Here is a 27,301-nt window from a genome sequence, read left to right as displayed (position 1 = left end):
AACCCTGTTCCAGAATTTCTAAGTATGCCATCACAAGGATATCTACTTCTAAAAAAATTGTGTCCACCTCGCTGTAGCCAGCCTTGGGGGTGGTACTACCCTGGAGATGGCATGCCTACCTGACTAGCTCATTTTCCCACTTGTCCAGGTGCTAAGGGGGCTCTGGACAGGGGGGTGGCTTCCTCTCCTGTGAGGGGAGCCAGATTTGCATTCAAAAGGCGGCTGCTCTTTGAAGCTTGCCGGCCCAGGGAGGCTAATCAGCAGATCATCCTGTGGGAGGAGGGTGTTACACCCTCTTCCCGGACAGGCTTTTGTTCTGGGTCTCGTGAGAGAAAAGGCTCTCACCCTAGGAGATCAGAACAGTGTCTCAGGTGGCAGCCTGGAAAAACCTGCCAGCAAGTACAACAGAGGCTAGTAGGTTTCCAGGGAGCCTCTCTAACGTGCCTTATGGGTGCATGTGATAGTAAATCCAACACTGGCATCATTGTGGGTTTACCAGTATGAGATGTTTGATACCAAACATCCCTATTGTCAGTGAAACCATCTTGTAGCTAGGGAACTCGTTTCACCCCTGTCCAGCTCATGTCTTAAAATGGCTTCCCTGGTCACTTATACTGGCAGTAATAGGACTGACCAGCACAGGGGCATATCTGCTCATGCAGGTATTCTGTCACATGTAATAATCAGCATACTGCCATAGGGCTGTCAGGCCTGCTGTAGAGGCGACTTACGGATATTACATGCAGAGTGGGGGACCTGGCACACAGGGATGTGTGACATGTCGTGTTTTCACTTTTGTCTGCAGCAAGCCACAAATTGCAATGCCAGTCATGCATGTGCTTGGTGAGTGGTCCCTTAGGGTGGCACAATTTGTGCTGCTGCCTTTAGGGACCCTCTTTAGTACCTCAAGCCCTAGGCACTGGGGGTACCATTTACTAGGGACCTACAGAGGGTGCTAAAGGTTTTGTCAATTGGGGGAACAATTGTAAATTTTTAGGGAAAGAACTCTGGTACTGGGGACCTGGTTAGCAGGATCCCAGTACACTTCAATCAAAGTTGCACCAAAGACCAGGCAAAAAGTTGGGGGTACTGCAACAAAAACGCAATTTCCTACATCACAAAATACCTTCCTGCAAATGAACAATCACTACTGGCGATTTTCTATTTCTATGTGTGCTGCAAAATCCAGCACAAATAGAAACAGCAAATCTTAATTTTGGCGCTGCCCCATATTAACTCCACCCTTGTAAATAGGGGGCAACATAAAAAGCAAAGGATGTTGCGGTGGAATGCCCACCGCAACACCCATTGCCTTCCCCTCTCATGCTAAGTGCTGCGTGAAAAGGGGCCTTATTTACAAGGCTATGTTAAGCAGCTTAGCGCTGCCTTGTAAATAGGGCGAAGGACATATCGCCACCAGAACGGCATACAAAGTGACGTTCTGGTGACGATAAGCCCTTGTAAATATAAGCCAAAGTATAGGGAGTGCATATCTGGATGAGGGGTCTTCTGAACTGCAGTGTGTGTTACAACGCTCTTTCAAAGGCTAGACTGGGCTTTGTAGTGTCCTGCTGGACACAGTCTAGTTGCTCTTAGTGTTGCCTTACACTGTGCACCCACCCACCACAGACGTCACTGGTCAGGTGACGCTGCTGCAATAAAAGTGGCTAAGCGCACGTGCTCCGGGCCTGTTCCACCCAGTACCTCACTGTGTCTGTGTCTCAATTATTTAACCAGCATGCAGGCCTAGCGCCCGACATTACACTGGTGACGAGGGTAGCTGTGCCCACGTGTTCCACAGCTGAAAAGGAAACATCATGGAGAAAGGGGAAGAGTGCTGCCTGCCTTGAAGGCACCCCCCTAAACAGCGGCGATGTGCCGAGAGGCCCTCGGGGCGTGTGTTGAGCCCCGGGCCTGCATGCAAGGGAGAAGGTGTCCAGGAGCCTACCCCACACCTCACGAGTACAGCGTGAGCCGAGCCCTGCCGTGGGAGTGCCCCGGAGCGAAGAGGGGACCGAGCGGTGCCCACCGGGTGGTACTGCATCCAAAGAAAAGAACAAGCCTTGGACAAACCAATCGAAGAAGGCATCCTAAAGCAAGCCTGCAGCAACGCAAGCCGAGGACTAACTACAATGGTCACTGCACAGTGACGTAAGGAATCACAGACCTTTGAGCACACAGAAAGACGCTAACGAATGAGAGCGCTGGGACGCGCCAGGAGTGCAAGAACTCCACACCCACACACCAGGACAGCACAGCACTGCGCCGAACGTGCCAGGAGCGCCAGAACTCCACGCACACCGACAGTCAGTGATAGAGTGACGCGAAGTCACTAAACAGCCAGAGTGACGCTGCACAGCGACACGCCAACGCCACAGTACAGCACACAAAGGTGCCAGAGTGAGGCAGCGACGTATCACAGCAACCAGAGCGCCATCATCAGCACGTATGACCGCATGCCCAAGAGAAGGTCCAAGGAGCGGTGACATAACCCTCCGCAGCCAGCGAAGCACGGGAAGAGCGCAGACGAAGCGCGCCAACGCTAAAACACAGCAACGGTGTGAATAGCGATCACACAGAAGACAGCAAAGCATGAAGACTCACGCAGAAGGTAAAGCCGACCACCCAGCCTGGTCGCAAAGAAGAAGGTGAAGCCGATCACCCAGTCTGGTCGCAAAGAAGAAGGCGAAGCTGACCAACCAGCCTGGTCACAAAGAAGAAGGCGATGCCGACCAACCAGTCTGGTCGCAAAGAAGGATGTAAAGCTGACCACCCAGTCTGGTCGCCAAAAGAAGAAGCAACAGAGAAGATCGCGACGACCGGTCCAGTCACAGAAGAGAAGAACACTGTGTCCGAGAGCCATGACCAGACCAGAGGGAGACAGGCGGAGTGCACGCTGCCTCGAGAAGACTGGTCAGGAAGACAAAGACAGCAAGATGACCAGACCGCGTTGCGAAAAGGAACATGGAGAAGAAGGGCGCGACGCCACACAGAAAGGGAAGAAGACAAGAAGCCAATTCGCCAGAGAATTGCAGAAGAACAACTGAAGAAAGAACCGTAGATCCAAACAAACCCAAAAAGGAAGGAGAGTCATGACGAGAATGACCAAGGAAGGGTTTCCGGATTAAAAAGTAAAAGAAGGGATCAAGTAAAAGGAAGATACAACGACAGGTCTAGTCACCAAGCCAAGTGAAGACAGTGTCCCACAGCGTGGACAAGACCAGGGGGAAAATATGTAGAGGGCCCGCTACATAGAGAAGCCTGGTGAGAGTGAGCAAGCAAGTGAGAAGACTGGACCACATCGAGAAAGAGCACGAAGAGAAAGAAGGAGTAACACAACATCATTCCACAAAGGAAGATAAAGAACCACGTTCAGCATACAGAAACATCGATGATGTCAAAGGAGCATCGCACCATCCGTGTGGATCCCAGCAATCCAGACAACCTGCATGTGAGGAGGCTGACCAACGAAGAACAGTCTGTGTGCCCCGTGAACCTGAAGCCTGCCGAAGCAGAGCATACCCATGCATTAAACAATCCACCCTTGGGGACTACACAAGACTCGACTGTGGCCCTGTCCGAAGTTCCACAGCGACCCGCACAGCCCACACGGTCACGTGGCAGTCCAGAGGACAAGGGCCTCGGCGGAATTCCTGTGACAGAGGAATCCGTATTGGAGAGGTGCAGCAGTGGCAGCTCCACGACAGGCAACGGGAAGCAGGGAGGCCCCAGGTGATCACCTGTCACCAAGAAACAGTCTGAAGAAGGCACTGAACCGAAGTCCTAACGGCGAGACCATCCAGGCTGACTACACCAAAATCCCCGCTTCAACATGAGAGACTAGGCCGTGAGTCCGTTGGCAGTTCCTCAGTGACACCTTGGCGCGGCTCATGCGAAGCCCCGCACGGCTCACCCGGTCCCATCACGCCCAGCAAGAGGGTCCTCCCAGAGACTCCAGTGAGAGGAGTCCACGCAGGAGAGGCCAGTCTTCGAGGCTCCAGTGAGAGAGAAGTCAGGCAAGAAAGGCAAGTCGGAAGGTACTTGGCCAGCAGGAGGTGTGAAAGCATCAAGATCAGCGAATCCAAGGAAAGACCTCTAGTGCCGCAGTCGTCTCCAACAACCAACAAGCGTTGTCATCCACCGGACTCGGAACACCTGGGTCACTCCTACTATGCTCCAGATACCCCGAGTGTTGAACACTGTACATAAAAGCCAACGCTGCGAGACCATGACGATCTGAACTACACCGCTGAGGTGAATCTCATTTGATTGACCTTGTGGTCCAGAACTTTAACATATCCCGGCCGATCGCCTGAAGAGACTCCATTGGGTCTGTAAATTTTTGTTGTTTTGTTTCTTGCAGGTTGGACATTCGTTTTCCTTTCATTAAATTTTGGGAGGGATGCAGTGTCCTGCTGGACACAGTCTAGTTGTTCTTAGTGTTGGCTTACACTGTGCAACCACCCACCACAGACGTCACTGGTCAGGTGATGCTACTGCAATAAAAGTGGCTGAGCGCACGTGCTCAGGGTCAGTTCCACCCAGTACCTCACTGTGTCTGTGTCTCAATTATTTAACCAGCATGCGGGCCTAGCGCCCGACATCACAGGCTTCACATACACCATATGGACCAGTCTGACCTAATTTGCTTATGAGTTGCAGCAGCATTTTCTTGGAGAAGATGGCCGTCCAGTAATCCTAATGAAGTAAAAAAAAAATATTACAAAATGCCCGTGAAAAACCAGACTGTACACAATCTTATCTACCCAGCGCAGGGGTGTGCAAACTTCTAATAAGTTTAAACAAGATGGAATATCTTGAAAACGCCCCCATAAAGTGACGAGCAAGAAGTGTGTTAGTGAGTTTCGCCGCGTAACTCCCAAGATAAGAGTATCTGTTGATTGGTCGCTGTTCTTTACCTGTCTAAGGAATTGTAATCACAGTTGCAGATTTAATTCTCTATTAACTGCAATTCATGCATAAAACTAAGGCCCTTCCTAAAAACTATTTTCTTGTTCCCAGAGCGAGATTCGACGAGGGTATGCTCTGGCGGACGGGTGCAAGCGGCAGGGAGTCCAGCACGTGGTGTTCCTTGCTCAGCACCACGTGCACCGGAAGTACGGCCTCCCCGCCAGACACATGGATGCCAAAGCCAGCATCAACGACTACATGAACGAGATCTCCCTTCCCAAGACCGAGGTCATCCTGCCATATTACTTCGAGGACCTTGTCGCTGCATTGAAGCCGTCGGCTGCTGGCTACAACACATATAAACTAGGTGAGAGACAGCCGTGACTGGAGGGAATAGAAAAAGATAGTTAAAAAAACAGCTGTACTCCTGGTACCCCTTACTGACCACTGCGTGGATCCACGGTAAAAGCTTGCCCTTTGTATTGTATCGTAATTTCATTTATATAGTGCTTACTACCCCTGGTGAGGCGTCAAAGCGCTTTGACGACCTGCAGCACCATGTCCAGTACTGGACATCCAAGTGGCTCATACAATGTGCCTCAAGCAAGGTCTGCAGATCCCCCGTCATTCTACCACTGGGGACACCCATACAGCTGTGCCAAGCATGGTTGCCACCTTGCCGGTTCTCTAGCGGCACCAACGGTATTTTAAAGCCTTGACTGGTACAAAAATAAGCAAAATCGCCAACAGATTGTATTTTTAGCCCTCCTCTGTACATACTTTAAACAGTAAATATAAATAAAAAGCGCTTTCAAATGTGTTTTGGAGCTGCATTAACAATCCCTGATTAATAATCAAAGCAAACAAAGGCAGAAAAGTCACGCTACAAACATACAAGAGATATTTTTTTTAAAGTCCTATATAGTGTCCTGTCTAGACCTTCGTAGGCTCTTAAAACAACAACAAATGGGCGGTATTTTTCTCTTAGAAAGGTGGCAACCCTAGTGCCAAGTCACCTTACCTGAAGCACACACACATTTTCCTGTGCTAAAATCATGGTCACTGAAATTAGGCGTATCTGTGGCTGCACAGTTTCCACATACTCAAGCAGTTGCCACATAGTCTACCATCAACTGCATAATTGGGTGTTAAAATGACAAAACAGAAAAACAACACTGCCACAGAATGTGCTGAAACACATCGGACATAATTGAATCTACCCTGCCCCATAATTTGGTCCTCCTCACTTGCCTCATAATTCCTGGAGCTGTGACTAAATCCTGCACACAACTTTACAAATGCTCCACAAGCCTGACCACCAACTCTCGCCATTCTATTTATGTGACCCACACAGAGAACCTCAGGCCTGGTTTCCATTGTTCCATACAACTAGCAAACCACACATGCCTGGGCGTAGTTCGCTGACTTTTGCTACGCAGAACTCCACGAAGTTACAAAAAAACACCACGAAGTTCAGCGAGTGGCGGAGTGCAGTCCGAATTGCAGTTTGTGCTGGTATTCCTGTCGCTCGGGTAGAAATTCTACCCAAGCAGCAGCTTGCGCTCGCGAAAAAAGGGAAAAAACTCCGCTGCACATCACGAAGCGGAGTTTTCCGAACTCCGCGAGCTCCGCGAGCTCCGCAGAGTGCAGAAAACTCCACAAACTCTACGAACGGAGCAAAGTTCACCACCCAGGCCCATGCTGAGCTGTGAACAACTAACTACAGCCGGTCCTTTATGTGTCAGCATTTCATTAAGCCATTGCTGAAATCTCTAGCAGCAGGAATTACCACTAGAAGCGGCAAGAAACACCAAAAGCATGTACTAGCTGCAAAACAAGTGTCCAGAGTCATATATTTCAATTTAACCTTTTGAAAACTTGGCATATCTAGTTTGAGACGTTATCAGTGAATAGATGAATGGGTAAATTAATTGATCCCTCTTAAAGAATCTGTGAGCTTATCAGTTCTCCATCTCCCCCCTGCAGCTCTGCCCATGGGAGACACCGCTATGGATGGGATCAGCGTTGCCCAAGTAGGCTCGGCCATCGCCTCCATCTTGAAGAACCCTCGCCGGTGGACCGGGAAGAGCTGCTCCCTGTCTGCAGAACGGCTGACGATCAAGGAGTACGCTGTCAGGTTATCACGACTACTGCACCCGGCACAGTTCCAGGATGATAGGGTGAGTGCAGGGCTGCAAACCAGGGGCTAAATGCATCAACACTTTTGACCCGTGCAAAGTCACCAAAAGGGATGCATAGTGTTGATTTGGGATTCTTTTTCCAGCACAAAAACTATCACATGGGCGTTGTCAAACAGCCACTCATGTTTTTGTGGTGCATTATCTGATACAAAGACGTATTTACTTACATCTATGGACAGGGCTTTACGCCTAAAAATCAACACCTTCTTGAGGAAAACGCAAAGTTGGAGAATTTTTTTTATCTTCTCTAATATTTTCTAACTTTGCACGTGTGCTGTACTGTACAGCACAAATACAAAGTTTGTACTGGAATGGTACTCATTGAAAACAAAACACAAGCTACACATTACTCACACACATTTGCACGGTGGAGCAAACGTGTGTGCATGGTGCTAGACAGCAAGAAAGTGTGCCAGCGCTTGGGACGACAGAAGCAGCACCATATCTCATACATCTTTTACAAATTCAGATCTTCCAAACAGAGATTTCTAAACCCTTACCTCTGACTCTTCCCCCCCACCTCCCCTTATTCATCCCAGGCCCCCTTCTACTGCTATGAACTAAAAAAAAGTCTAGACCTTTGCCTCTTCTGTCCCTCCACTATTCCTTTTCAATCCAAAAAACAGAATATCATGTCCACCACTCAAATCAATTTCAAATGTCCCTATACTAACTCCCCTCCACCACCCCTTCACCCCCTCCTACAGCTATAAAATCCAACAAAAAAAGACATCTAGATCCCTCTCTCTTTTATCCTTCAATTATTCCTTCTCAATCCAACTAACAGACTAACATGTCCCCACTCAAATGAATTGCATATTTCCCTATACTAATTGCCACTATTTCTGTTTGGGTCCCGGCGTAGCGGGCTACTCAACAAAAGGTGCTTCAACACCTCATCAGGGTAGCGAGCGTTATATAACAGCAAATCTTTTCCCTCTTCTATCCCTCCACTATCCTTCTCAATTCAAATAAAAGACTAACATATACATATATTTCAGTGAATTTCATTTTTTTTTTTTTTATGATGTTCTTAATTTCCTACCTTGGCCGCGAGGGTTGGCCATAACGCCTGGCCAGTGCCAAACCTCACTGCACACAATCTTTAGTCTTCACAATGGTGGTTGGATGCAGGACCTGGCCTGCGGTCATGCACGGCGTCTAACCTCTTCTTCACAAGGCCTCTGGCCATCTGCAGTAGTGTTTGGCCGCAGCGCCTGACAACAAGCTAGGCCGTACTTCCAATTCACTCCAGGTGGCCAGCCTCCACTGTGTATGAAGATTGGCCAATTGTCTTGTGCCTGATATTTTTTTGTTCTAAACCTTTTTTATTGTTATTTTTGGATCCTAATTTTGTACCGCAAACTCAGGGCAAGAATCATGACCAGGTACAGCGAATCCAGGGACCGCCTTTCTGAACTACGTCTCACCCTCCTAGGTTTCACTCTTCCGAATCTATGACAAGAAACTCCAAATGTTGATACATGGGTTGCTGAAGCTTTCCCTGAGTTTGCGGTACTCAGGCATGAAGCTTGCCCTGTTTGTGGATGCTTTTCAGGGCTTCGTGGTACCAGACACCCACATTAGTAACAAGGTAACACAGTCATTGGCTGCCATTTTACGTGTCGGGTTTCTGAGGTCCTGAAAAACATATATAGACCTTGCAAGGTTTTAAAAAAAAAATGTAAATCAAAGGACCTCCCTACCCCCTCCAAATCCCCCCTCCATGGCCAGGGAGAGACAGGATGTGCTCACCAAACTCTTTCATAAGGATCAAGAGGGTTGTATTGCCCCCCCATGCTTCTAACCCAAAATACTCTTCCACCCTTTAAGGGTTTTTGTGACACGGCACACATGGTTAACCCACATGTGCCTCTACTACGCGGCCCCAACAACGAAGGCGTCTAAACAATGTATTCCTTTACAACACATGCCTTTACCACGCATGCCTTTACCATGGGAATGTATTGGATTTATTCTGCCACGCATGCACTGGAGCACTACAGTCAAAGGCGTGTATTTACAACAACAAAAAGTCAGATGCCGTAGCTGAGCCAAGTTTTGCCACACCCTGCTGCGACATTTTCAAAACACAGCGATGCGCCGTATTCACAAGAATACAGTGCCACCATGTCTTTTCCCTAGCGCTGGCTCTCTATTTAGCGGTCTAGTGCCAACGCAGGCACCCTCACACCATAGTGCAAAGGTGCTTGTGTTGTAGGGAATGATTATGTGCAGGAAGGTGTCCCTTCCTTCTATGTGCAGCACACATAGAAGTGGCAAGTCGTCATTATTTAATGATTGTTTACATACAGGAAGGGACAGCTTCGTGCACATGAACAATCATTTATGGCTTTTTGCTCTTTCTATGTGTGCTGCAGAAAGCAGCACACATAGAAAAAGCAAAAACGAGGAGAAATAAATGTATTTTTTCTCGTTTCCCCATTCTAAAGCCTGCTTTTGCATGGCGTTCGTTTTTGGCACTGCCTCAGATTCACACCTCCTCGTGAATCTGGGGCAGCGGCAAAAGAAATGGGTGTTGCTGTGGAACGCCAACAGCAACACCCACTGTGTGCCCCTCTCTTGCTAAATGATGCGTGTAAAGGGGCCTTCTTAACAAAGCAGGGTGAAGCCCTGCAAATATGGAGAAGGGCATATTGCCGCCAGATAGTCGCTTAAAGTGACGTTCTAGTGGCAATATCCCCTTGTAAATATGCCCCAGAGCGTGTAGCCACCCCATCTTCTTGGCCACAATAATCTTATCAGCAGCTTCAACGCAGTTCTGGAACACTCGATTCCTGGTTGGGTAGGTGCGCCACTTCTCAGGTGCTTATGTAACGATACCAGTGTGTCAGCAGTGCACTGATGGCTGCTTTGACCAATGGAGCATGTAGGTCTCTGCTGCGGACACAGCTAAGCTTCACCATCAGACATTGGAATTTCCAAGAAGGTGCTGTGCTGTGGTCTGGGTCTGGCCAGCCTGACGGTCACTCTGTCACTGTTTTTCAGTATGATTGAGCCATCCGCCCAAGCTCGGAAGCTCCAGAACAAAGTTCAGTATCTCTGCACACAAGCCAGACTCCTGCAAAGTCCTTGGTGTTGGGCGTATCTTACAACTCACGCTTGTACGTACTTTAACGCAAATCAGTGGCCATAGGAGGCGGCCGGGTCAACGTGAGCAGGCCACGTAATAGCACAGTCCAGTCAGGGTTCAACCCGCTACATTATAACTTAAAAGGCCTTCAATTGGTTGGCTGCTCCAAGGAGGGTGACACTGTCTGACAGCTAAGTGAAAAAGAGTAGCGCCATCCACCACAACACAGGGGAAAAAAAAGAGATAACCCGCTTAGCTTTCAGTTCATCTGGTGTGCATGACAAATTAGCGATCATAGGTTAATGAGGGAAGTTGAGTTAAATTGCGTTACCGTAACATGAGATGCGTGGCACTTGGCAGAGCTGCGTGTCCCACCCTCCTCCCCCAGTGCAGGAGTGGGGGCATTTGTTACTGCATCTGCCATGGCAAGGGTTGAAAGAAAATATATAGTCTGCAAACCTCACAGAAATCCAATACATGTTCAAAACCAAAAATGCAGCTGGCAGCAAAAATATCCTAATATTCAGGGCCTTACTTATGAGGTCTTGCAACAGTTTTACACTGTTGTTGTATCATTTTTTGTGACGCACCAGCGGTAAAAAAAAAACCGCCATGTTGCGCCATATTTACAAAGTGACACATCTATGTAGACGCATCACTTTGTAAACCCCTAGGCCACATTATACCTGCGCCAGGTATAATATATGCAGGGTGGTGTTACCCTGCAAAAAGCCTAGTAGAAGTGGCACATTGAAATCTATAAGACTTCAGTGCACCACTTCTAGGACGCTATTGCGTCAATATCTTACACCTGCCTCACAGCAGGCGTAAGACTGACGCATGTCCTTTCACATGGGGCTCGCCCCATGTGAAAGGACATATTTCTGGAGTTGCGTCGGTTTTCAGACACACCCCAGCAATGCGCCACTTTTGCGCCTGAAGATGCGTCAGAAATACTGACGTACCTGTAACTGCTTGCAACATAGTGCGCCGTACATTAAATATGGTGCATCTATCCTGTCGCAAGGAAGGCGCAGTGAAAACTGTTGCATCGATGTTTTCACGCACCGATGCTTCAGCTTTCATAAATGAGGCCTTCAATGTCAATGGGCCTCTGCCTCACCGTCTGAGCTGTTGGTGCACATAATGCTGTTACATGCATATTTACTCTACTTTGTGCATTTTCTTCAATGCAGGAAGCAGAGGAAAGAGCACATGATTAAACCGAAACTCAAGATAGACACTAACCAATGCTCGGAAAGGATGCGGACCTACTAAACAGCTTAATAACTAAAATCTATAAAAAAGTACTTCGACTACCCAACATGGCTTCACCAGCGCAAATGCGCCTCGAATTTGGTTTAAAAAACGAAACATTGGGAAGATTATATTCATATATCAAGGTGTGGTACCAGATTAAGGAAAAAGCAACTGACAATCTTAATACCTTTTTATGGCAGGAGTTGAACACGCATAAAAAATCAAAAGCAAACCAATTCCTTTTGCATGCATTGGAGGTAACATGCTCTGCAAATCTTTGGGATCACAATTTGCCATTTGCTGCATTAAAACAGGCACTAAATAAAGTGACTAAATTTCATTCATTGGTTACGGACAAAGAAATGTTTTCCCATCGTTCGCACTCCTGGGCCGTGATCAATGGTTATAAGTCACTTACACCAGCACTTTACTTGGAAACAACCTATTCTATCTTTATCAAGAAAAAGCTGATGGTACTGAGATTTAGTAAATTTCCGACCTTAGCTGAGGAGCCTGCTTGGAAACAGCATGAAGTTGTCACCTGCCGTCTTTGTGGTAGTCCCAAAGAAAATTTGAGTCATATAATTTGTCACTGTAAGATGTTGACCGAGGAACGGACATACTTTTTAAAACATACTTTCCAGATTAAGAGACTACGGACATGTATAACTGCCATTATTGGAGGCTTGGACTCAACTGCCCCTCGAATACACTGCAAGCTGGTAAAGTTCTTGGAGGCATTCGAGAAACGCCTTAAAACTACTGGAAGTCCATAATTGTTATTGTTTTTTCCTTTTGTCTCATTCCCTTTTATCATGACTTGAATAATTGGAGGAAAATCATCTAGTGTTTATCTCTGTTCATACAAAATTTTTATGTGATTGTTCTTTTTTTTAACGAGTACCTTAAAAGTTTTAATATTGGTTGTATGATGTACATGAAATTGTTATGGTTTTAATTAGCTGAACAATAAAGTTCAAATTTCAAAAAAAAAAAAAAATCACTAACCATCAGGAACCTAGCTCTACCCTTTGGAATAATGTGACAAGAAATTGAGGAGATTCAGTGGGTTAAGGTAGAAAACCTGACTTAACGAAATCTACAACTCTCGTCTGGCTACGCCAACTTCCAAATGAGGCTACGCTTACATAAACAGTCATGCTAAATATGTAGGTACTTATTTACAAGCCCCTTGAGCTGCCAGGGCGTCACTTTTTTGATGTTCTGGCAGCGCAGAATGCAGAGCCATATCTATGAGGCCACGAAAAGCCACCCTGCGTGCTTTTTCATAGCCTCATAGATATTGTGCAAGGCAATGCAGCGCAAGTCCCAGCGTTGCCGCACACTGCGCCGGGGAGGCATTCTATGGACGTGCAGTGGGTGTTCCCACTCAACACCCTTCAATTTTGACACATTCCCAGGTTTACAACATAGTGTGAATCTCCAGGGGAGGCATAACTTGGACAAATAACTTTATTTCTCCTCGTTTTTCCTCTGTGTGTTGCATTCTGCAAACGCGTCCATTGATTTGTTTTGTGCAGGAAGGTGTCTCTTCCTGCACAAAAACAATTATATCTACAATGCGGACACCGTTGCACCATGGCGCAAGGGTGCCTGTGTTGGCACAAGGCAGCCATTTGTGTGCCCGCGCAGTTTAAAGTTGACATGAATGCACAGTATCTTATAAATGCGATGCATTCCTGCCCTTTTCTTTTGACACAGGGCAGTGCAGCAAGAAGCCTTGTGGCGCTTCCCTGCACCAAAATGTTGTATATGAGGGCCATAGTGTACAACGCTGAAATACAAAATGGCTGTATATTTTAAATGAGCTTTAATGTACAATAATGCAAAGTCTTTGGTGGTACTTTAAATGGGTATAAAAACGATTTATCAAATTTTAATATAAGCAGATACAATATACATTCTCAAGGGTTAGGGTTTTTGACTCAAAAAAATATAATATACCAGGGGGGCCAAGTGAATTGCTATGGTCCTCTTTAACCAACAAAATGGTGTGGGCTACGGTGGACCACAGTGCCCATGGGTCACTGGGACAGAGGTTGGCTATTCAAAGACTCTTTAACCCTCCAGAAATTATGGCAATGGCGTCCTGATACAGTAAACTGCTGCCACATAGTCCTATTTGTAATTGCACACTGCTTGCTGTGGTAGCTTTCAGCTCCACTAACATTCTGTAGCTTGCATAGTTTTGTGGGTGACGGTAGGCACAGTGGTAGCTGACAACTGCCTCAGCGCCGATATGACATGGGGCCAGTGTTACCTGCCGCATCACTCCTTTTTTAGGGCTCGGGCCTAGGCCTCCACGAAGTGGGGGGCGGAGCTTTCGAGCTCTTATGCATTTAGAAGAAAAAAAAAGGTCTGAAAGGGGTCCGGCTGGCACATTCTTTAGATTCTTTAGTGCGGGTCGTCGTTTTTTCTGGCATCTGCCTAGTGATTCGTCTTGGCTGTGCTGTCTATTTAGTAGCCTTGACGTGATAGGGTATATTTACTGTTCGTCCGTCATTTATTGCAGTTCTATGGCATATTGTGTGCGCGAACGAGCACGGCAGAGTGATTAATCTTAATTAGGCTCTGTCAGAGTGCCCGTGTAATGCAATCCAGATGGTGCGAGTGCGTTCACTTTTCGTTCTATGAAGGACACGGAGACAAGGATTATGCATGCCTCCTTTTATTTAATCTGTCCCCCCAGTAAAAATCACACCAAATAACATCAGTAGAACAATAAAGCGCTACACGTCTCGTGACTAAAAACTACATGACAGCAAACATTTATTCCAATATGAAAAGTGTATGCCTATGAAGCTGCCTTCTTTCCAACATTTTTTTAGCACTGAAACAGCCGGTTATTGAAAACTTTAAAACATATTTCTTGCTTGTTATTACAACATTGCGTTAAAGGAATCCGTAATGCAATTCTGAGCTCCCCGAAGTGATCTTTCAAATCGTGTTCACTGCATCCTAGTAAATCATTTGTCAGCTGGGATGATAATGGAGCCTGACAGTGCAGCATTTTTAGATGCTGCTACCTCTGAGGGTTGAGGCCAGGGTAGGTGGTGGTTGACAACATAACGCTTGCGCTGCAGCTCGGAATAACACCTATCCAATAAAAACATAAATACACAGACAGCGCATATCTACAGGATAGCAATGACAGTGCATATCTACAGGCTAGCGATGATAATGCATATCTACAGGCTAGCGATGACAGTGCATATCTACAGGATAGCAATGACAGTGCATATCTACAGGCTAGCAATGACAGCGATGACAGTGCATATCTACAGGCTAGTGAAGCCAATGCATATCTACAGGCTAGCGATGACTATGCATATCTACAGGCTAGCGATAACAGAGCATATCTACACGCTAGCGATGACAGTGCATATCTACAGGCTTGTGAAGCCAATGCATATCTACAGGCTAGCGATGACAGTGCATATCTACAGGCTAGCGATGACCGAGCATATCTACAGGCTAGCGATGACAGTGCATATCTACAGGCTAGCGAAGCCAATGTATATCTACAGGCTAGCGATGACAGTGCATATCTACAGGCTAGCAATGACAGAGCATATCTACAGGCTAGCGATGACAGTGCATATCTACAGGCTAGCGATGACAGTGCATATCTACAGGCTAGTGAAGCCAATGCATATCTACAGGCTAGCGATGACAGTGCATATTTACAGGCTAGCGATGACAGAGCATATCTACAGGCTAGCGATGACAGTGCATATCTACAGGCTAGCGATGACAGTGCATATCTACAGGCTAGCGATGACAATGCATATCGACAGGCTAGCGATGACAGAGCATATCTACAGGCTAGCGATGACAGTGCATATCTACAGGCTAGCGATGACAGTGCATATCTACAGGCTAGCGATGACAATGCATATCGACAGGCTAGCGATGACAGAGCATATCTACAGGCTAGCGATGACAGTGCATATCTACAGGCTTTTGAAGCCAATGCATATCTACAGGCTAGCGATGACAGTGCATATCTACAGGCTAGCGATGACAGAGCATATCTACAGGCTAGCGATGACAGTCCATAACTACAGGCTAGCGATGACAGTACACATCTACAGGTTAGTGATGACAATGCATATTTATGGGCCAGCGATGACAATGCATATCTACAGGCTAGCGATGACAGTGCATATAGGCTAGCAATGACAGTGCATAATTACAGGCCAGTGATGACACTTCATATCTACAGGCTACCGATGACAGTGCATATCTACAGGCTAGCGATGACAGAGCATATCTACAGGCTAGCGATGACAGAGCATATCTACAGGCTAGCGATGACAGTGCATATCTACAGGCTAGCGATGATAATGCCTATCTACAGGCTAGCGACGACAGCGCATATCTACAGGATAGCAATGACAGCGCATATCTACAAGCTAGCGATGACAGTGCATATCTACAGGCTAGCGATGACGGTGCATATCTACAGGCTAGTGAAGCCAATGCATATCTACAGGCTAGCGATGACAGTGCATATCTACAGGCTAGCGATGACAGTGCATACACTCACAAGGAGACCACAGGCAGCTGAGGTGCAATCTTCTCCCACTCACAAGAACGACATCACAGGCAGCAGCAGTGCAAGCTTCTTACACTCACAAGGAGACCACAGGCAGCAGAGGTGCAAGCTTCTCACACTCACAAGAAGGACATCACAGGCAGTAACAGTGCAATATTCTCACACTCACAAGGAGATCACTGGCAGTACACACCACATGAACACACTCCATAACACATAGCAACAATACATTGGCATTTACAATGCCATTAGCTCAAACTCAAATAAAACCGAGCCCGATTGCATTTCTAATGCTTGTTTTCATATGCTGACAGCCCCTGCTCCTCAGCACTGTGGGAGGCGGCTAACAAATACCGCCTTCACAGTTTCATTATTTTCAAACAATCCTCTATCGCTCTTGATTAAGGTGAGGGAGGTTGGTAATACCCCCTGCCCTTACCAGAGTAGTGTGGTGCAGTGGCGGCTACTGGGACATAAAAGTGGTGAGGGCAGGAGGGCAGGAAGCGGAGGGCAGCACGGGGGGAAATAAAAAATCAATAAAAAGGCACTTACCTACTGGCCGTGTAGCAGGGATTCCGTTCTCCTACAGAACTGTGCATAGAGATTTGGAACCTCAGTGAATTAGGGTGGCCCAAAACTCACCTCCGTACCCAAAATCCCCTTACCGAGCTAGCTACAGTGTCTCATTGGTCATAACAAACTCCCAATGTTTAGACAAACCAGAACATGAACTTACAATACCTCAGGCATCGTGGAACACATGAACACTCTTTCGTTATACAATCATTTCAAACCAGCACGTGGAGTAAATGAGGACACGTGCACATTTGAAATATTTATTTACTAATGCCGCTTTCTCAAACGCAGTATCTTAGATAATAAAAGGAAACATATTATCAGAAGCAAAGTTATCAGCATAGTTACTTGTCCATAAAAAGCAAATGGTGACAGCATACTAAAATGCTGTAATGAATAAGGGTTAACAACACCTAATTCTCACCCTCCCAAACTAGCATATTATATTAATATCTAGGAAGGTCTCTGTGGGTTTTAGCAGGGCGGCCCCATACCTCAAGATCCTAGTATGAAGAGATCACATCAGCTTCCAACAGCTCTCTGCATGCAAACCGCATCAAGTGTGTATGTGTGCTCTAAGCAAAGCAATATAAAACGCGCCTAAAGCCAGAATTTGGCAGGAGCTGCACTTATGTTATGTCTATGAAGGTGCGGAGATCAGACCTCACAACAGTTTGTGTCGAGTTATCCTTGAAGCTTCAGCACTCTCTGTACAGACATAGTTTACTAAGCAAAGCTGATATCAGAGCAATAACATATTATTCTCATGTAAATCACAACACTCTTGTAGGTTGAAAGCTAAATCAACAATTAAGTGTCGTGTGCAGAAGCAGCAAAAGGAAAAATGGCGTTTAAACATTTAATAAGCTCATGCTAACTTAACACAGTATATAGATAAGCAGTAACTATATGACACCCCCCCCCCCCATGATCCGAGCACGGATAAGATAAGATAAGGGTCTCCTCATGAAAGCAGAGTTCAAGATCGATGAGCAATATTTATAAACCAGAAATCGATGGGAAAACATTTTTTTTTCATGATTTGTTCACTTTTACTCAAGCCAATAGTTCTGGGAGGTGAAAAATTCAAGTAAAATTTGCAAAAAGTTATGTCAGTAGAAAATAAGGGGCCGTGAACTGAAACTCGTAAAGTTTTTAGGGCAAGACCGAATATGCAAAATATGCAGCAACAGCCTCCAACATGAAATCACCGTCTTCATCTGAAAACAGTTCAGCCATCCAATTTAACAATGGGAAAGAACATACGTGCTCTTCTAGGACCGGAGCCTCTATCACCATCAGAGGACATCTCGGTGGGTTCTCAAGATAGCTATGCGCCAAGAAGTCGAGCGCTGCCTCGAGAATGTTCCAATGACCCATTAGTCCATCCATCGCTGCCAAAGCCATAATCCTTTCGCCAGAACAAACCAACTCGTGAGTAACGACGGGACTCATCAGCTTATTAAAATCGACGTCAGGCGATACCGTCTTGCAGAGACACAAATCAATGGCCCAGTCAAAGTCACAGCTCAGGCAATGAAACACAGGCTGGACACATGTAAAATAGGAAAATCGAAATGATAATCCATATGCCGTGCTCAAAGTCGCAAGCGGCAAAGTGCCATAGTATTCAAGCATCCTGTTGCGAAACAGTGCCAGGAGGGGCTGCGCGGCTTCTTGCACAGGAAGGGCATCCATGTTTAATGAAACAAAAGATCACCAGAACGCCTGCAACCAGTGCCAGTAAAACGGGGAATCCACCAAACAGACTTGAAAAAATAGAATGGAAGAAAGCAGGAATGACCCCAAATATTTTCTCAAATATAGTCACTAGACCGCTATTTTGAAAAAATGCGCCAGTCTAGTCGTGGAGGACGCGTTAAAGATTGAATGAACCAGTTCGCTGAAATGCAATGGAAAATCTGTATTTAAAAGGGCCTGAACCTCTGTGCGGGTGTTAGCTATGTGAAGCACAAATGTTTCTCGAGCCGAACTCAAGGCCACTTCTTTTTGGGACAAAAGAGCTCTTATTCTACTCATGCCATTGAACTCCGCTGTCAAGGTTGGGATGCGCGGCCAGATGGAAGCATCCCTTTTCCCATGCGGGGGTAGGTAAAGCACATTTTTGCAACACACCACATGCTCTGATACAGTTACCACATAAGCGACACCTCTAATTAACCCACAACAATCTTCATTATTTAAAAGTAAATAACTACTGTTTGCCAGCAAAGTAAAAGTGGGAACGATAGCGGGAACTGGTGTGCCTTTCAAAACACAGGCTAAATTTGGCCGGTCTTGGTTACAAGAACCGTGCAATTGAATGTGTCTACACATTAAGGAGTGATCCGGTGTCTCTGTACACTCCTCCCCATTCAAATAAACTTCTTGTCCGTCTTTTAACCGCATGCGTGCGGGCGGAATTCCGCCCGTACGCTGAGATTTTCTAAAGCGCATGTTATGTGACGAGCTGGGCTCGTCATCAGCGTGCGAGGAGGCTACGCCATGACGAGCCCAGCTCGTCATCAGCGTAGAAGCGGTTAAACATCTGTAAGTAAATGGGAGGGACCAGACTTCATGAAGAAAAGCATTACCTAATGGCTCATATCGACCTATAGCAACATGTTGCATACAATTTGTAAATTTATATAAAGCAAATGGCAATGTTATCAAACCGTGGATAAGCCACGTTGCAGCAGTGGCTTCTGCCACAGAGAAAGGCAAGGATTCTAACCTTTCAATATGTAACATAGAAAAAGACGCATCGCGCATGGAAAGCAAGCGCTGCTTGTCAGTTAAATTAAAAGGGGCAAAGAGAGAGGAGACATTCATGTAGGTCCATGGCACCTTGCCAGACTTTAGTGTTTGCAGGGTCCACGCAAATTGCATGATAGAACGCAATTGATTTTGATCATGGTACAATACAGATACTTCATCCTGCACAATATCCACTACAGAGGACACAATATTATCTAACGTGTAAATGCGGGAAGAAAGCATGTTAATACTATTATCTACCACTGCAAGCACTTTTTCTAGGTTAGCTTGATCAATAGCTCTAAGGCGAGTCGCCGCCTCAATCTGTGATGTCTTCCAGATTTCATTGTAAATAGCATATATCCATCTTTTTGATCTACCACTAGCCGGGCCTTTTATGAAATCATTTAAATCCACATCCTCATTCAGCTTGGAGAGATGCAGTTTAACCGCAGCTAATGTAGAATGTTTTAGCCAATTTTGACATAATTTGCCCACTGAATAAGTAGTGACAGAATGGTCAGAGTCAAAACGTAGATCAGGTCTGACCTGTTTAAAGCCATCCGACAAACCCAAAAAACGATGCTGGCGTGCATCAGCACTTCTGTGCCACATCAGCCAACCTTTTGGATCCATACTTGATATGTTAAAGGATGAATTTAGCAATAGGGTCTGCAAGTCTCTAATGGAAAACTGAGTAAAATTGTTCCAGCCAGAATATTCTTCTAACTCAGGGATGGTAGGAGTATTTAACTTTTTAGAAGTAGCCAATCCAAAGCATGTTGTTTGTGAAATAGTAGAATTCAGAAATAACATGTGATTTGGGATAAGGCATGCTCGGTGCAAAGCCTCTGTGCCTTGTACCTGCCAGTTTTTAGAACCCCAAACCGATTTAAGGTCAATAATTTCCTTCCACAATTCGTAGCCGCCAACAGCCAGCTGATCAAGAAAGGACTTCGAGTACAATAATTTGGTGTCGGTAAGTCTAACCTTGGACATTGGCTTTTGTGTCATTCTAAAATAAAAGGACTCGGGATTGGACTGATTAAAGTCGGTGAAATAAGTGTACTTTTTCAAAAAAGTACTTGAACTGCCTTGTTTCGGTGCTGGGCAATGCTCCCATTGCGTATAATTAACAGTATTCCTTCTGGAAGTAGTTTTATGTAAGAAGTGATTGCCAAAATGTTGAAAGCAAAACAAATCACCATAATTAGCAGATTCTAAGTACAAATCTTCAGCATCAAAGGCAGCATAGTATTTCAAATCAGAAAACAAAGCCTCTACGGCCTGAACATCCCAATCATCAGAACGTATGTTTTGTTTCACCACATCCCCCATGTTAACTCTAAGCACATTAGGGACATTAACAACCTCGGTAGGTCCATGAATTTGAAATCTAACTGCATCCCACACAATCCCATCAAGGACTGGCCAAGCAGTGATGTTAACAAATGTCAAGTCTCTCTTCAGTCTGTGGGCAGAATGCGATGAGGAAAGTGGGGCCAAAGTTCCATTGAGATGTCGAATGCATGTTCTTTCCTCGACATAGTGTCCATTGACAATTCGGAAAAAATAAAACACAAAACCAATTGACATAAAAAGATAAACGGAAAAAAGCACCAGCCAAATATATGTCCAAGGGGGAATCAAAAAATGTTTTTTAAATAAACTGGCATAAACTGCAAACTGTGAGGGTGTCTTCGAGGCATTGGAAACAGAGTCAAATGAAAATCTGCATTCTGTGGCCAAACGTGTCTGCAGATCAGGCATAGATAAGTCAGTGGGGTAAGTGTAGTCAATTTCATCATGGTCTGTACCAGGCAAAGTACTTAATAAAGGACTGGAAATAGCAGGTAATTTGATGGCCACTTCAGGTTCAGGATTAGAAGCAGTGGCCAAAACAGAATTTCTCACAATGGAAGGACAGGAAACTGCCGGAGTCATACTAAGAAGGATTGGCCACTCTGTGTATCTTGACATTGTCAATTGAGATAAACCTGTTTTCCTTACGACCTGGAAGCGGTGGTAAAATGACTGTTCTTGTGCCCTTCACTCCAAGGACCGGAACCCGAGCTCGATAGGAAGGTCCAAATTCTTTCTTGTTATCGTTCTTCTCTCGAACCAGTTCTCCAACTTGGGGTAGCCAGCAAACTACCGGGATCTGCAACGCATCATCCGATGTGGAGGGCAAATGTTCCTTTGCAAGACTGTCTCTGGTCTTTTGTAGATCCTGTAAACATTGCAATGTTCATCTACGTCAAAGGTTGTGGCGCGAACCACGCAGTCTAGACCATCAAGGTCAGGGACGTACATCTTGATGCCAAACAGCATTTCGTATGGGGTCCACCCACCCAGAGACCTTCTAGGGAGATTATTAAGTGCACGCTGCACGCCATTGAGGTGGGCCAGCCAGTTTCTGCCAGTGCCTATAACTCGAGCTGTCAAAGATTGCTTTAAATCACGTAGGGAGACGAAAACTTGACTTGGACCCCCAACGAAGTCATGGCATCCTTATACGCCTTAGAGGCGAAAGCCGGACCCTGATCCGAATGGAAGGTACCACAGGCAAAAATCCCTACAAAGACACGCAAATCTCTTATGACAGTCCGTGAATCAGCGCTGCGATGGGGCCAAACCCACACAAAGCGTGTGCATGAATCAACTGCTACTAAGATGTACTTATACGCTGTATCAGAGGGAAAAGGACCGCAGTGATCTAAATAAACACAACCTAGTGGTTTATTAGATATGTACAACTGTGTCTGTGGCGGACGCGCAGCAGTTGAAGGTTTAATCTGCTGGCAAATGTCACATAGAAGGACATAATCTCGCATCTGTTTGTACAGTCCCCGCCACCAGAAACGTTGTTGTAATTGAGCTACAGTGGCCGAGACGCCCGCATTCGCAGACGCTACACCTTCATGTGCCGCTGTAATCAAGCTAGCCCTGCGATCCGAGTTGGGAATCAAACGCTCACCAACTTCAGGAATTTTCACAAAAGGAAACTTTTCGGGACTTAAGTGGTATGTGTACTTCGAAGGGAACCCCGTAGGATGTTTACCTCCCTTCTCAGTGGCAGCAACAGCCGCCAAGATGTAATCATCAATCTTACTTTTGGACCGTGTAACTGCTGCAACTAAATATGTAGACACCGCTGATTTCGCTGCTTCATCAGCAAGCGAGTTACCGACAGCGTGAACTCCCACACGCTGATGGCCGAGTGTATGAATCACAAAAACGAGAGGCAACCTAGCCTTAAGCTCAGCCACTCGAACCCAGATCATCTTGTGTTTTATCGTGCTACCCTTGGAATCACGAAAATCATTCTGAATCCAAAAGAACAAGTTCTCATTGTAAGACTGGACACAGTAGTAAGAATCACTCACAACCAGAGTAGTCACACTAGGATCAGCGTACTCTAACGCTAGTAAGAGAGCACGAAGCTCTGCCAATTGTGCGGTGCAGTCCCCTAGAGTCTGCGTATGTACCACTCTGGACTTGAACTCATCGTTCACGATGGCACCGACCACAATGGCGCAAGCGGAAACGTAGGCGTGTTTAGAACCATGCGCAACCTGCGCCGAACCATCAGTGTAAATGATGCAATGGAAGTCCTCCAAAGGCCGCATAGCTAGAGGAGCAGGATGAACAAATTCATACTGCAAGTACTCCTGCGACCGTGATGAGGCGTCAAAAATAAACGTGACATCCGTGGACGTCAAGGAAGCAGCCCATTGAATCCACCAAGGGTGCAAAGCTTTAGAATTTGGTACACTGGCTTTCGTAACTGCTTCCAAATGAGGACAGGGTGTAACAACCAACATGCGTTTTCCCTGTGACAGAGCACGTTCCTTAAGAATCGCCATCTGCACAGCTGTTAAAACTTTCTCCACAGTGGAAAACCGCATTTCAGCCAAAGTGTACAAGTGTGACTTGTAAGCAATAGGTACAGTGTCTCCTTCATTAAAAGTCAGGTACGTGAAACCCACCGTCCCAGGAATAATTCTTATCACCAGGTTAGTGTGGTTATCACGAGTCAGCAGAAATTTAGAAGCGAGCAGATCAGCCTGCAAGGATTGCAAGATGGCTGAGGGCTCAGGCAGCCAGCATGACTTGGAAAAAGTTGGTTGTATCAAAGCATATAAAGGCTTGATACGCTGGGCATATTCCGGAATGTATGTCCTCCCGAAATTTAAAAAGCCCAGTAAAGACTGTAATTTTTTCAGTGTGGTAGGAGTGCGCAACTGTGCGCATTTCTCCAAGAAGTGAGGAGCCAAACCTCTACCTTCATTGTTGAGCTCATAGCCCAGGAACAACACTGTGTACTCTGCAATGTGCGATTTTGCAAAGTTAAATTTGTAACCCATGTCTGCAAAGGTACAAATTATGGAATTCACACAACACAGATGCTCCCAAATTTCGTCGTCTGTGAGATATATGTCATCCACATACGAGCAAGCATCTGGGTCGATCCTCTCTAAGAGAGACACTATACGAGCGGTGAATACCCCAGGACTATTCTTATAGCCCATTGGGAGACGCCAAAATTGTTTTTGGACCCCGGCGCAAGTAAAGCTGGTCCATTGGGAGCTAAAGCTATCCAATCTGTGGGCATAAAAACCGTTGGAAATGTCAAGCGTGGTCTTAAAACGCTTACGCACAAGACTATCTACTAGGGCAGAGCCGTGAGTATTCTGTACTGCGCAGTTACGGCAATGCGAGTTTAAATGCCGGTAATCCAATACCAAACGATATGACCCGTCTGGCTTGGTCACAGTAAAAAGAGGGTTATTCATCGGTGACACATGTTTCAATAACTCCCTGATATTCTAATTGTTCAAGGATTGCCGCAACGGAAGTCTTTGCTTCACGCCGTATGGGAAATTGAGGTTGAGGCTGCAGCTGAGACCGTAAAGGAATCTCGTGGCATGGGGACAATTTATCCCAACCACATTGGTTGCGGTACAGAGCCGGTGCTAGAGCCCTAGCCCACTCTTCTGAAAAATGTTGCTCATGCTCCTTTGAGACAGTGTTCGCGAAACTCGGGAGGATTACCTCCTCCCCTCGCGGCGCTGCGAGCACAAAAGGTGGGGGCCAGTCAGCCTCCGAAAGCAAAATGTCATACGTAGACGAAAGATTTTCCCAAAATACCCCTTTGATGGTACGTTGTATGTCACCTTCTATTAACAGGACAATTTCATAAAGTCTATCAGGGGGAGCAACTCTTGTATCGGCTGTTTCTATCACAACATAAATATCAGTCGCTGTCACCTTCAGTAGTGGACGCAGGGCCTCTCTCACAATGGTAATCTCCGCCGCGCTGTCCAGCAAAGTCAGAGCCCATGTCAGATTCCGAAGCCGCGTTCTCACTATCTGTGGCATATCGATGCGCTGTTAAAGCCGCGACTTTCTTTTTGGCAAACTGCGGTCTCTTCGGCGTTGAGCCGTCCTGCAGTCCTGTGACGTCTGTCTGGCGGGGCTGGTCACGTCCTTGCTGACCACCCCGACCCCTCCCGCCTCCTCCACCACCGGTCTTCAGGGCCGATGAGTCCTGAAAGGAACGAGGAGAGCGTTGATCAGAAACCTGAAATCGATCAGGTGATTTAATCGTCGTGCGATCGCGCAAGTCATAAACACGTTCTGTCTGCACAGGCATCTGAGACGCAGGGTGAGTCTCCTGTTTTTGTTGCTGTTGCTGTTGCTTACCCTGTTTCTGTTTTTTAGGCCAATTTTGTTTTATGGACTGGGGCTGAACTTCTGTTTCTGAAGTCTGCCCTTGGGGTTGCTTCTTCTCTTTTACAGAAAAAGGCTTTAGACCCTTGCTATTGCGACCCACTTTTCTATAAGCAGCCACAATAATCCTCATCGGGCATCGCCTCCAAAGCATTAGCTACTTGAAAGTTCACCGCATCCCCCTTGACATTAGCAAGAATGAGATCGCAAACTATATCAAAGGAGCCACACAGGCGCATACCCAATTCAACTGCTGCCTCCGGTCCGTGATCATCTTGAACACGCTTAACGATCGCAGGCAGGACAGCCATAGACGGAGTGCCGTAACACCTCGCATAGACCGCCGCAAATGTTTTTCCCCAGGTCTCACAGTCAACGAGTTTGGGGGCCAAATCCTTCGGTAAACTAATCGTTAAGATCCTAGGTTTATCTCCAGGAGTTGTATTAGGAAACACTGCTTCCAGCTGGTCAAATTTCTCTGCAAGCCAGAAAGGAAGATCATCGTTTTCCTGGGGACGCTTACCCATCACAGCATTGGCCATCACAGGACTGAGCTTCAAACCGCCCTGCCCCGCTGGAAGAGCCGGACCCCCCGGGGCCCACCCGGGAGATGACGACCTATGTATTGCACTAATGCACAAATCACGGCAATAGAAACTACATGTAGTCTACGAACCTCCACTAAGGTACAATTGCCGTGTTGAGGATGAGGAGTAAATCCAGCCAAAACAGGCCAATTTGCGCCTGGAATGGACAAATAACCTAACCTCGGAGGGGTTAAAGAATGGGGTAGGGCGCCACCAAACCAAACGCGATGCTGCCAATGATCAATAGGTACTTCCAGTGCCCTGTACGGAGTATATTCATTCGGCACAGGTGAGGGAGTGTTAGTGTGGAACACACCAGAATTAGCGTCCACAGCCGGAAACGTCACCCACGAATAAAAGACTTCGTATGGGTAAGCTGCTTCCGCACTCACCACCAAAATCACAGCCAAGCCATCAACGGGTACATTGTAAGTTTGCAAATGATTGCGCACCGCAATGCGACTATGCTGCGGAATGTCCACAGGCTGAGCCATGACTGCACAGGAACTTAGAAAAACAAAGTATACTTTGTAGCACAACTGGGTAGTAATTCAAGGAAACCGTTTTAGAGAGATTCAAGCTTGAAAAGACCTATTTCAAAAATAGGTAGGTTTGTCCGACACCACCGTTTTCCGGAAACGACAGTGAAGGGGTTAAGGTTTGAATGTTATACTATTCGAGTGTCATGATATAAGACCACCAACGAATGGGCGCCATGTAGCAGGGATTCCGTTCTCCTACAGAACTGTGCATAGAGATTTGGAACCTTAGTGAATTAGGGTGGCCCAAAACTCACCTCCGTACCCAAAATCCCCTTACCGAGCTAGCTACAGTGTCTCATTGGTCATAACAAACTCCCAATGTTTAGACAAACCAGAACATGAACTTACAATACCTCATGCATCGTGGAACACATGAACACTCTTTCGTTATACAATCATTTCAAACCAGAACGTGGAATAAATGAGGACACGTGCACATTTGAAATATTTATTTACTAATGCCGCTTTCTCAAACGCAGTATCTTAGATAATACAAGGAAACATTATCAGAAGCAAAGTTATCAGCATAGTTACTAGTCCATAAAAAGCAAATGGTGACAGCATACTAAAATGCTGTAATGAATAAGGGTTAACAACACGTAATTCTCACCCTCCCTAACTAGCATATTATATTAATATCTAAGAAGGTCTCTTTGGGTTTTAGCAGGGCGGCCCCATACCTCAAGATCCTAGTATGAAGAGATCACATCAGCTTCCACCAGCTCTCTGCACACGAACCGCATCAAGTGTGTATGTGTGCTCTAAGCAAAGCAATATAAAACGCGCCTAAAGCCAGAATTTGGCAGGAGCTGCACTTATGTTATGTCTATGAAGATGCGGAGCTCAGACCTCACAACAATTTGTGTCGAGTTATCCTTGAAGCTTCAGCACTCTCTGTACAGACATAGTTTACTAAGCAAAGCTGATATCAGAGTAATAACATATTATTCTCATGTAAATCACAACGCTCTTGTAGGTTGAAAGCTAAATCAACAATTAAGTGTCGTGTGCAGAAGCAGCAAAAGGAAAAATAGCGTTTAAACATTTAATAAGCTCATGCT

The 27,301-nt window shown here is 46.1% G+C and overlaps 1 protein-coding gene across 1 annotated transcript in view; it reads left to right on the top strand.

The window, feature by feature from the left end:
* The window catches only part of LOC144775650 (nmrA-like family domain-containing protein 1), a 77,839-nt gene that overhangs the window by 36,102 nt on the left and 14,436 nt on the right, over positions 1–27,301 (top strand). Inside the window, exons 3-4 of the mRNA XM_078659240.1 lie at positions 5,023–5,278; positions 6,898–7,091. Coding sequence (XP_078515366.1) covers positions 5,023–5,278; positions 6,898–7,091 — 450 coding nt within the window. The remainder of the gene's footprint in view (positions 1–5,022; positions 5,279–6,897; positions 7,092–27,301) is intronic.

Source organism: Lissotriton helveticus, chromosome 1_1 (assembly GCF_964261635.1).
Source record: "Lissotriton helveticus chromosome 1_1, aLisHel1.1, whole genome shotgun sequence".
In the NCBI taxonomy this organism is placed as follows: Eukaryota; Metazoa; Chordata; class Amphibia; order Caudata; family Salamandridae; genus Lissotriton; species Lissotriton helveticus.
The sequence above is the reverse complement of the archived record's forward strand: the minus strand, read 5'-3'. Positions and strand labels throughout refer to the sequence as shown.